Source organism: Boeremia exigua (genome assembly GCF_020726555.1).
Source record: "Boeremia exigua strain MPI-SDFR-AT-0100 chromosome Unknown C7974scaffold_1, whole genome shotgun sequence".
NCBI classification, from domain to species: Eukaryota; Fungi; Ascomycota; class Dothideomycetes; order Pleosporales; family Didymellaceae; genus Boeremia; species Boeremia exigua.
The window spans coordinates 21,913-34,105 of NW_025763518.1; the positions used below are offsets into that span (position 1 = coordinate 21,913).

The window sequence follows — 12,193 nt, forward strand, 5'->3', positions numbered from 1 at the left end:
AAGCCTACTGTAGTAACCACTAGGCCCTTACTGGTCTTGGTAAGAACGCCAATCCAAGCTCGCAGCATCCGGTCATGGCCCCAATCCCCAGTAAACCTGGATGATCGCCTTGGCCAAGCCGCCAAGAGACTAATCGGTGGCAGGCATCCAAGCCGCGGACTGGACCTTTAGGTTTAGTGATCATAGAAGCTCATTCCTTCCTTCCACTTTCGCTTGATTAGTCTGCTTCGACCTTCTGGACGTAGATTCAATCATACGCTCAGCATTAGCAGAGAGTTTGTCCACGCACTAAAGCTGTGTGTCGGACTTAAGCTTGGCTTGTGCACAACTCTTTCGGACTTTGGAGCCTTACGGTAAATCCATGCAACCTACCTAGTACCGATTACAGAACCGGCGATCTCATAGCCATGACTTTGTAGCAAACTCTCAATGTCAAGCCAGACTCATCAACGTAGATACACCGTGTATTTGAACCTCGATGGAACGTGGATGTGATGAAAATCATGGCTACCGTAATATTTGCAATTTTGTGCGAGATCTATTAACTTCCACCCTCGTTCGACGAGCCTGGCAGCCACTGCCCACTATCAGTAACCCCCCTCCCCCAAATTTCGCTCCCATACCTAGATACAGAAGAGACGCTTCGGCTGTATTTCTTTGGCTTGGTTATGTCTCTCATAGCGGAGCGTACGATACTCATCGTTGGATTTGTGACCTCCTCCTACCAGCTTGTTGTGAGCTAATCCCGTTGTCCGAATTTTGTAGATGCTGAGTTGGTGGGGCGGGTCACCTTCTTGCCGTTGAGCTCGCAGCCAACCACCTGCATCTGGACGTATTTGTCAGCGACACCCTGCTTCAATGGTAAGATGCAGTCGTATGTCATAGATTGACCTGTCACCTGTGGCCGTGAATATGCCGCCAGAAACTCTGTCCGGCCGGCATAGTTCGGGTTTAGGGTGACGCCAAGAAGTTATGCAAATATAGGATGTGAAGGCCCGATTCTCATGAGTACGGGATTGTAAGCCGGTTACCCACTGTATGCTAGTATGAAACAGCTCACAGCTACGGGAGTCTCACCTTGAATTCGGAAGTATACCAGCGGGTTCTAATTTAGCATCGGGGCGTGTATTGATTGAGCTCATTACACATACGATAGCGTTGGAAACTGAGATGCAAGCGAGGATTGTCATGGTTCCCACTTCAAGAACTATGGAAGATCTGTCCTGCATCACCTGGCGTGAGGGGGATTCGCCTTGGATTGCAGATAGCCTGTCTAAGGATATGTTCTTTTGTAGAGTGAGTGCGAGTATCGTGCGAGTATCGTGCGCCAATGCATTAAAAAGCGCTTTGATGGTCTTGCTTGGTAGATGTCGAGGCTATAATATGTGTATTAACTGATAGAGGTCCAGTGCATCTGATCCAAAGCTACACTTTGCAGTTCACATGGAGCTGCAATTATTTCCAAAAGCCGCTTTGCTGAGCGCTGTCAGTAGTCCAAGAAAAGATTAGAAAAGCTACGCCTACAGGGAAGGTTCTTCTGCAGGCTAGAAGCATGAAGATTTCCAAGTATCTCCCAAGCTAAACGTCAGCATCTGGAACATTCCTATCGATGGGCCATGAGCAATGCTAACATCATCACGATCTACTCTTTTGATGCTTCCCAGAAACTAATTCCATTTTGTTGAATGAGGCGAAAGGTAAAGCTAATGCTTGAGCATTCACGGATTTTCCCTATTTCCGTACTGATTCTTGTGACCCAGGTATAATATTTGCTTTCAGTAATTTCGCCCTCCAACACCGACAACTCCTAAGTAAAACCTCTTTTCAGCGCTATGAAAAATAGAGGCCGTACCCCTTTATTGACTCTGAAGTACAGTATCATTGATTGCAGCGTCCGACACCACTTAGCATAAGACTGTTGCGGACAATATCTACATTCTGAGCCGCGAACATGCAAATGATATGGAAAAAAGGCTAGTAGCCTTGCAACGAGAGGTGTGGTGCTCTTTGCTACTAACAAAGCTCAGGACGCGATCGAGTATCCATCTGCCACATCTACTCAGTTACGGCACCTCGCAACACACGAAGCGTTCACACGAAATTACATGAGCATCCATATCTGTATAAGACTGGTGCAGATGATGGATTTGCGTCGCTCATACGTCCATTTTGAAGAGAAGCATTATTTGCCGCGAAGGTCCTCGACTGACATTGCTATGGAGGAGTGGAGGAGGATATCTTGGGCCGCCTACACTGTGAGTAAGTGAGCGAGCGCAATAAATGGGCATCAACTGATCACAACAGACCGTGATGTAAGTTTAGCATACCTGGTTATGGATCTTGTCCAACGGTTCTGTTGTCCTTCAGATCTGTACCAATATACAATTATCCAAACAAGTATCTGATTCTAAGACGGACGATGTGGGCAACTCCTTCCGTGAACTGGATGGCGTGCAAAGTATAGCATACCTCTCTTCCTTCGCGGGATATGTGTTTACCACATCGTTGCTCAGGCGATACCTCCGCCATGTTTGCTGTTCCGCTAAGACCTTACCAAAATCTGACCTACAACTTGAGAGTGACAGCATGTGTCAACATAGGAAACGAGATTTGAATTATTAGTCTACGATCTCTCCTGAATCAACTCTTGCAGCAACAGCTCCTGTTGTTTCCTCAATGCTACTATACCTACCCCCGTACACCGTCGGAACGAGACCAGCAAACTTCCATGATCCGTCTTCTGATTTGCCGTACGTAAGACGTACGAAACCAAGAATATCTCCTTTAATAATGACAGACGATCTGCTAGTATCACTGTACAGTGTATGCGCAGCTCGTAACTGGTATGTGCTAACGATCTTCGAGCTTGATACCTTAGTGGTCAAAGATAGTGTACGCAAATTTCTAAAGCTCGACACGGATACATGCATCGGGAACGCTCACGCAAGATATTTGGGACTCTATAAGAACACTGGACATTCTGGAATAGGTAGAGAGAATGCGAGGTCCTATATGTGATTAGTTTGTGCGTCGATGTGATTTCTAATGGAGTCTGCATGGGGCCGACATGTGCAAAACGCTTCCTACCAGGTTCCTTCAAAATGAATCCATACGTGAACAAGTGCTTAACAATCAGTGCATTGCACGTATTAGTAATCAGTTCGTGCTAGGTGCCCCCTTGTAGATGACACCAGCTGTCAAATGAGAGGTATCGGAGGAATGGGTTAGGCAATAGATCTGCCAAGAAACGTGCAGGGGCCCCCGCCAGAGTCTCAAGTACCTAGACGAAAACCGCCTGCACATAGACAATTAAGAGATCATCATCAACACACTACAATCACCATCCAATCTGACACTAGCATACTTGCGTAATCTAGCTGAAGGTGCAAATTAGCGGTAGGTAATGTGGGACTAGCTTAATAACTCAGCTCCCCGATGCAAAGTTGTGGGTCGAACTAATCACGATGCAGACCACTGAATTGCACAGCCGACGAATAGTAATCACTCTACACCGCCTTTTATTATGTTTTGCATTTGAAGGAGTTAAAACAGAGTGCAAGAGAAGGAAGCTGATTACATATAATAGAGCCTTAGCTCTTTGTTAGCGTCGATAGTGCCTGCTTGCCCCGCTCGATTACCGCCTTCTTCGTTCTCTCCGTATTAACTTCCATTTTCTATTTAACCTAGACATAACAGATCAACATCCGCTACAGACATTTACTCAATACAGGCTTTGTTGTATCAAAAGCAAACCTTGTAGTCAACTGCCCTTACTCACGATTATATTCGCTCGAAGTTGAGCCGAATCTATTAAGTTATTTACCTGGCATTAGCTTCGCACTGAAACAATGCCTTCCCTTCGAGCCGACGTCTATGTATCTCCTCCAACACCATTCAAGGGAGTGAACGGTATCCCGGATGGAGTCTGGTCACCTATCACCTCCACCTTGATTCACGGAGAGAAAGAAGCCGTCCTTGTGGATACTCCAGTCACTGTTGAACAGACTAACAAACTGATTGAGTGGATTGAAAAGAGGATTCCTGGCAAACGCCTAACGAAGATTTACATTACCCACGGGCATGGAGATCACTGGTTTGGCATCCCCCTCCTCGTTAGACGATTTCCCGGGGTACAGACGATCGCTACAGCGGCTACCATTGAGCACATGAAAGGAGACATCAGCCCACCAATTTTCAGTAACTTTTGGACCGCTTGTTTTCCCGGAGATCAAATTCCCGAACAAACCGAGATGGCTACACCTATAGGGCCCAGCAACGAGTTCTACCTGGAAGGACATGTGTTCAAGGCCGTCGAAGTTGGGCAGTCAGACACTCACGATAGTACTGTTCTATGGGTTCCAGATATCAAGCTAGCTGTTTGCGGCGATGTCGTATATGGCGATGTGCACCAGATGCTTGCAGAATGCACCACGAGGGAGCTGCGTGCTGCCTGGATTGACAGTATCAGGAAAGTAGAAGACTTGAAGCCGGAGCTTGTTGTTGCTGGGCACAAGCAGTCGCATGAGATGGATGGGACATATCATTTGCAAAACTCGAGGAAATACATAGAAACGTTCCAGGAGCTAATCGACGCTGGTGCGAAGGATGCAGATGAGCTGTCCCGGGAAATGGTGAACAGATTTCCTACTAGATTTAACATTTCGGCTGTAACTAATAGCTGCCTTGCAGCCTTTCCAGCTCCTAAAAGTAGTTAATTAACTAACGTAACTTAGCATTAACGTACTCCACGGGCGAGTCACTCAACGGGCGAGTTGCTTACTTTTGCCAAGATTACACCAAACCTCACCCTATTACGGCCTCTACCAGCCCACTTTGGGACTGCGCAGGGTAGAACAACCTGTAATATTACTTAGAGACTACTTCTACATTACCGTGTCCGTGCACCTCACGGGCCGGGTCAGTGAGTGGGCCACCCTACTAACTTTGGACGTTGCTTTACACCCCCCCTCCCCCTACGCCACGATGCCTGTGAAGGAAGCCCTTATAGAAATAGATAGTTTAAGACCTAGAGAGCAACTTTTGTACCAGGCTCTTGCCAAAAGACATGGTTGTTCTTAAACAACTTTGATGCGCTAACACTAGGGCCAAGCTGCCCCTTAGGACGAAACAGTTAACTCCTAACGTCTACTACACCTGCGCAATAAGGCAGAGCTTATACAGTACATTAGAGGACTTACAAAGAGATACTTAATGCCTATAAGGCAGATAATTATTAATTTTGCGACTCCTCTGTGTGCGTGGCCGCTCTTAGATAGCTGGGTTACTCGGTTCCTCTACTGTCACCACGACCATCTTATCACCACGTGGACAACGCCTATAGAGACTAGTTGCTACAGGGCTAATTCTAGGGTAAAGTACAGTCTGTACTTTAATCTCCTACACCGCAACAAAGAGGAGTATAACATACTGCCTGAAAACACGTACAATATTAATAAGAAAGGCTTTGCAATTAGGGTGACAGGAAGGAGCAAGAGAGTGTTTGATAAGCTACTTTTTAGCTAGAGGCAGTTTAAACAGTTATTCCACGATAGAAATTGTAAGTGGGTAACGTTAGTGGCTGCTATATGTGCTAATGGATCTTACCTCCCCCTAGGTATTATCTACGCGGCTGCTGGCCGTGACGTACAAGCCTCTTAGGTGGCCTTAATTAACCTAGATAAACACTAAATCTACTTTGCTCTGTCACCTAGTAGATAGATAGATAACAACTTAGGGTTGACATAGCTAGAGCAGGTGTTTAATCGCTATACTAAGGGCAAAGCCTAGAGACAATAGCAACTACTTATTATTAACAGCTACAGCAGTTATGTAACAAAGGCCTTTATTAATTACTGCTATTGCTATAAGACTCTGCTTATAATCTTCCCCCTATATGCTACCTACACGCTGTAGCTGTTAGACGTTGTCTGCTTTAAGCCTCTAGCTTAAAAGTATACTTAGGAGCTTAATCTACACAACTATAAGACGCTAAGATAGGTGCCTGTAAAGAAGAGCGACTTTTACAACCTATTCTAGCCTGCCTAGGTGAACACTTTTACTAAATTGTTAGTATTAACAGCCTTTGCAGCTACAGGTATTTGTCTACCCAATGCCAACGTTATACTAAATTAATTTAAAACACTAACACCTCTAATTACTGTTACGCCTCTAGATTAAATACAGCCTTAAGCTGCTCCTACTAAGCCTAATTAGTTAAAGGCAAAGTTAGTTGCGTAGTGTAGTGAAGGATAAAGCTAGTGGTAAGGTTAGGGCAATTAAGCAGATTATTTACTAGCTCCACGTCTAATTAGAGCTTGCTTAGTATAAGTTACAAGGCGTAAAACAGGCGCTATCAGCCAAGGAGAAGAAGAAGGATAAGAAAAAAGCATTGCCACTATACGCCTATAACCTTGAGCAGCATAGGGAAGCTAAGTGGTAGAGTCCTTTATTAAAGCGCGAGGCTGACGCACGTGACGCTGCAATAGAGGCCTACTAACAACAGGTGGAAGCTGAAAAGGCTACCTAGCGTAAGCTACAACAGACTTAAAAGCTACTTAAGGAGAAAAAGCAGCAGCAGAAGCGTGAGTTGAGAGCGAGGGAGAAGGAAGAGCATGACCAACAACGTGCTAAGGAGCGTGCTTAAATTGACGCTCGCAAGGCAGCCAGAGAAGCTTAAAAACGCAATCGCGACGCTAGAAAAAGTATCTAACTGCCTAATCAAGGTAAGCGTAAGGCTTTACAAAGCGTAGCGCCTAGAAAGAAGCAGAATCGTGGTGCAGTAGCTGTGCGTAGCAGTGTTGTTGCTGCAGAGCCTCCTGCCGCACCCCGCACCCCGCACCCACACCACACGCAGCGGCCGAACAGCTACTCTATATAACTAGATTGTATGGGAGAGTACAATTGCATAGGCTTATAGAACACTCAGTCAAATTATCCCATGATAGTAGCTATCGTGTGTGGCTCAATAACCTTATTCCTATGTGGTGCCAAAGGCGGTGGGGTGGCCCACTCACTGACCCGGCCCGTGAGGTGCACGGACACGGTATTCTTGCACGTTCGCGCGTTGTGTCTAGTCTTGTTGCACTGTCTACAGCGCCTTTAGGTTGGCTTAGCTCTATTAGCGCGCACCCGCTTCTTTGCCTTCTTTCTGTCAAATAGAACGAGCTGTGGTGAGGTCGGATCTGTACAATCGAGCAGGGACCACCTAGCTTGGCACACTAGCGAAGAACTCGGAAGCAGCTGAACACAGTTGAGACGAGACACAATGTCGCACGGTTGGGTGCGGTGCTGCAGGTATGGGATATTAAGAAATGTGTGTGTGATGGTTGTTTTATTGTTCTGGCACCATAGCGCAGCTTATATGTAGGCCCTCGCGCGGCACGATTTGTAATAGAGTTCAGGTTCACGACAGCGCTTGGCCTGCGACACACAACAATAATGATTAACATCATCAAGTCACTAAATTACACTTCTATCATACTATCTGACACTTCCTATTACCGTTTCTGTGCGCGCAACGCCCGGAGTCACGCAACGCCCGCGATTTACTAGTAAAATACCTATTAAGTTATGGGTTTTTTGCAAAACGTTGGCTACACCCCGTGACCGGCGGGGCGTTCCTGCGCACAGACGTTTTTGTATAGCAAACGTCAATAATTAAGAATCACGAGCCTGTACGCAGTGCAGCGTTTCTTGAAGTTATTAATTTACCTATAATTAAGCTATCACGATTGTTTCTTAGTGTTGTAGTTATTACAATGGCCCACTACTATCCCCGCACGCACTTAGAACCTATAGTTCTACAAGCCGTACCGTGTCCGTGCACCAAATGCGCGGATTCATCAAATGCGCGCATCAACAAAAACACGTCAAACTTCACACTCACATTGCTCAACGCCACCATGTCGCTCAATCTAGCTCTTGCAGAGATAGCTCAATTAAGCCCTCGCGAAAAGACCTCGTATACCAAAATCGCTAGAAAGCATGGTGTTGTGCGCTCAACGTTGACGCGTAGACATCAAGGCGATACGCGCCCGCGTACAGACGTGTCAGCAGAACAGCAAAATATCAACCCACAACAAGAGGAGGACCTTGTGAAGTATATAGAGCAGCTTACTGAGCAACGTTTACCACCTACACGGGATATGATACGGAATTTTGCCTCAGGAGTCGCTCAAAAGAGAGTATCAGAGAGCTGGGTCACTCGCTTCATCAACAAGTACAGTGACCAGCTCACGTCACAATGGAACTCAGCCATGGACTCCCTCCGCCACAACGCTGATTCAGCTAAGAAATATCAACTATACTTTGAGCTTCTGCAATGGAAAATTAAAGAATACAACGTGGACGCCGCCCACACGTACAATATGGATGAGAAAGGCTTCATGACTGGTATCATCGGACGCTCAAAACGAGTGTTTAGCAAGAGGAAATTTGACAAGGGCGAGGTCAGAGCATCCCTCCAGGATGGTAATCGCGATTGGGTGACGGTGATAGCATGCGTGTGTGCTGATGGAGGAGTGTTGCCCCCTGGCGTCATCTACGCTGCCTCTGGAAAAGCAGTACAATCAAGCTGGGTCAACGATATAGACCCTAGAAAACACTCAGTACACTTCACAACTAGTCCATTTGGGTGGAGCAACAACGATATAGGCCTTGCCTGGCTTGAACAGGTGTTTGATCGCTACACCAAGCAGAAAGCACGGAGAAAATGGCGCCTTCTAATCCTTGACGGCCACGGATCCCACGTAACAATGGATTTTATCGCTTATTGTAGCGACCACAAGATACTCCTGTGTATACTTCCCCCCCATTCAACACACACTCTCCAGCCATTAGATGTCGTCTGTTTCAAGCCTCTGTCATCCAGTTACAAGCACTACCTCACTATCTTCACCCACAAGAGCCAAGGCTTGCTCCCTGTGAAGAAGAGCGACTTCTTCTCTCTATTCTGGAAGGCCTGGGTAGCTACATTCACTGCAGAGGTAGTCCTCCGTGGGTTCAAGGTTACAGGAATAGCACCACTCAATCCAAGTATTGTAGTAGATAAGTTTACACAGGAGGAATCTGAGGCCTCTTCTGCTGATTCCAATACTTCTGTATACAGCGGCAAAGACTGGCTCAAAGTTGAGATGCTTGTACGGGGTATTGCCAATGATAGACGCAGTAAGGATACTCAGAAAGTACTGCGCTCACTCCACCACATCTCTATACAAAATCAACTACTCTACGATGAGATCCAGGGCCTTAAAAGCTCACTAAAGCGGAAGAAGAAGCAATAAAAGAAGTCCCATTCTTTGCCTCTCCAACAACGGCAAGAATACCATGGTGGAGCTGTAATGTGGTCACCAAGCAAGCGTCAAGAAGCTAAGCATCGATATGAGGTTGTTCAACGCCTAGATATAGAGGAGCAGCTTAAGAAAACTTCTAAGAAGGAGCTTGCTGCTGCTAAGAAGCTAGTAGAGGAGCAGGAGAAGGTAGACCGGCGTGTGGCTCGAGAGGCAGCTGCTGAGGTGCGGAGGCAGGAGAAGGAAGATCACGCCAAGGGAGTAGCTGAACGCAAGGCTGCTAGAGAAGCCAAAAAACGCAATCGCAACGCTGGAAAAAGTATCCAAATGCCTAACCAAGGCAAGCGCAAGGCTGCGAGCGAATTGCAGTCAAAAACAGTCAAGAAGCGTAGTAATAGAGCTGCCTGTAGTAGTATCGTTGCTGCAGAGCCTCCTGCTGCACCTCGTACCCACACCACCCGTAGCGGCAGAACTGCAACTTTATATAATTAATTTATGTAGAACAGTATTGTCGCATAGGCTTATAGAGCACCCTATCAAGATTTCTCACGATAATATATATTGTACGTGGCTCAGTGGCCTCATATTGTTTGACGTTGGTTAGAGGAATTCCGCGCATTTGATGAATCCGCGCATTTGGTGCACGGACACGGTATGGGCGACTCACCCGTCAGGTACGTTAGTAGTAGTAGCAGCGCTTAAACTTAGTTCTATGTGTACTAAATAGCAATTGTAACTAGTTATTAGTGTTAAGAAATTATAACTCTAAAATATGTAGCTGCTTTAGGTAAGGTAGCTAATTACTGTGTGGCCGAACACTAAGCTCAGATATAGGCGTTAAGCTCAGATATAGGCGTTTTCTCAATACCTGTGCCATGCTAAGCTTATCAAATCAGAGGCTAGACTAGGGACTGCTGCAGATTTAGGTGCAGATATTGCCCGCTGTATGCCTCCTTATATCTGCACCCCTACAACTCTCCTTTCAAGAAGGGTGTTCTCTTAAGTAGCTCTTCCCTTAGGCTCTGCGTTTAGAGCTCTATCCCTATAGCAAATTTCTTACATTTTAAACGCTGTGTTGCACTTTGGCTTATTGTGGCGTACTTCCTAGCCTCTAATTTGACCGGCTTAGTGGGGCACAGGTATTATGAAAACAACCCATAACGTACCCCACGGGCGAGTCGGACAACGGGCGAGTCGGACACTTTTGCCAAGACCACACCAAACTACCCTTCCTACACCAATGCCTCCTTAACAACACAAGTTAGACGCGTTAAAGGAGGCTTAAATACAGCTTGCACTCTAGGCTCTTAAATAAGACGCAACTCTCTCTCTACAACGCGCTGCTGCTATCTATAGGGTTCCTTAAGGCACACTAAGTAACTAACGCGCTAGACAACCTTTATAAGCTAGTTCTATAGCTAACTCCTAGAATCTAGACAATAATAAGGAGTAGGTAATTGTTAAGCATATACTTAAGCTAGCTGCGCAAGGGTTTCCCCCTTACCTAGTAGATGTGGCTGCTATGGCTAATTCTTTGCGCGCTGAGCGTAATCTAGGCCATTTTGGCCTAAACTGGCCCAGTACGTTTGTTAAGCGTCAACCAGAGCTTGAAGTAAGGCTTAACCGCAAGTACAACTTTCCGCGCACATAGGGTTCCCGCGCACCCCACCACAACGCGTTACTCTGCTTTTGATGCTCTATACTCTCAACGCCACACAGTCAATATGGATCCTAAGGAGTTTGCAATACAATGTGCTATTGCAGATCTTAATTCTGGTGTTTTCACGAGCCGGCGTAAGGCTGCTGAGTGGTACGGGATCGCTGAATCTACACTACGCGGTCGCCAACAAGGTCAACAACCACACGCGATAGCTCATCAACAACAGCAGCGATTGACTCCAGAACAAGAAGCCTTTCTAGTAGATTGGATACTTGATGAGGACTCACGCGCACAACCTCCCTCTCATCCACGCGTACGAAAAATGGCCACCCGGCTCCTCCGCATGAATGGTGACCACCAGCCTCTTGGGCAACTATGGGTACTCCATTTCATCACCCGCAATCCACGCGTCGCATCTATAGTCGGCCGCACGATCGAGAGCGCACGTACTACAGCAGCCAACTACGAGACTATCAAGGCTTTCCTTGAGCTATTTGAGCGGACAAGAATAGAGCTAGGCATACAGTATGAAGATATGTGGAATATGGATGAGACTGGAGTTGCACTTGGAGTATGTACCAACGCCCAGGTGCTTGCAAGCTCTTCAAAGAAGAAAGCTTATATCAAATCTCCAGAGGATCGTGAGTGGGTATCAATTATTGAGACCATCTCAGCCACCGGTATCAAGCTCCAATGCCTAGTCATCTTCAAGGGCAAGCATCTACAGTCAACGTGGTTTCTAGCACAAGGCACACCAGATTGGCTCTACACAACGTCAGAGAATGGATGGACATCAAACTCAATTGGTTATGAATGGTTGCAGCGTATTTTCATACCAAATACTTCACCATCCAACAGTGGCTGGCGGCTCCTCCTTCTTGACGGCCATGGCTCCCACACACCTGTTGATTTCATGTGGCTTTGCAAGGTCAACAAGATACATATCCTGTACCTCCCAGCTCATGCCTCCCACCTGCTGCAGCCTCTGGATCTTGCTCCTTTCTCTGTTCTGAAATCACGCTATCGTGATCAGATCCGAGCCCTCTCTGCGCTTGATGACGCAGCCCCTATTAAGAAGGAGCGCTTTGTAGTATCATACAACAACGCTAGAGAAGAAGGGTTCTTAGAGCGAGTTATCCGAGCTGGCTGGAGGGCTGCTGGTCTCTGCCCATACAACCCACAGCTTGTACTTTCATCATCCCAAATAACTAGCTGGCCAAGTACTCCTCTACTAACCTAGGCCTCA

At 46.6% G+C, this 12,193-nt stretch overlaps 3 protein-coding genes across 3 annotated transcripts; 2 read left to right on the top strand and 1 right to left on the bottom strand.

Moving 5' to 3' along the window:
- Nucleotides 1-2,448: 2,448 nt before the first annotated feature.
- C7974DRAFT_52 (uncharacterized protein) lies at nt 2,449-2,977 on the bottom strand. The gene has a single exon (XM_046146780.1). It carries the CDS (start codon nt 2,928-2,930, stop codon nt 2,619-2,621), a length of 312 nt encoding a protein of 103 aa, XP_046002244.1. The 5' UTR covers nt 2,931-2,977; the 3' UTR covers nt 2,449-2,618.
- Nucleotides 2,978-3,658: 681 nt separating this feature from the next.
- C7974DRAFT_55 (metallo-beta-lactamase domain protein) lies at nt 3,659-4,927 on the top strand. Its single transcript, XM_046146832.1, has one exon. It carries the CDS (start codon nt 3,849-3,851, stop codon nt 4,713-4,715), a length of 867 nt encoding a protein of 288 aa, XP_046002245.1. The 5' UTR covers nt 3,659-3,848; the 3' UTR covers nt 4,716-4,927.
- A 6,084-nt stretch (nt 4,928-11,011) lies between these two features.
- Nucleotides 11,012-11,320, top strand: C7974DRAFT_289094 (uncharacterized protein; the record flags this gene model as incomplete). Its single annotated transcript, XM_046137636.1, has 1 exon — nt 11,012-11,320. A coding segment is annotated over one exon (309 nt), but the record flags the coding sequence as incomplete, so codon positions are not given.
- Nucleotides 11,321-12,193: the final 873 nt, after the last annotated feature.

Coding starts and splice junctions, on each gene's coding strand:
- C7974DRAFT_52 (XM_046146780.1), bottom strand. CDS start 2,930: ATGCATGTATCCGTGTCGAGCTTTAGAAATTTGCGTACACTATCTTTG.
- C7974DRAFT_55 (XM_046146832.1), top strand. CDS start 3,849: ATGCCTTCCCTTCGAGCCGACGTCTATGTATCTCCTCCAACACCATTC.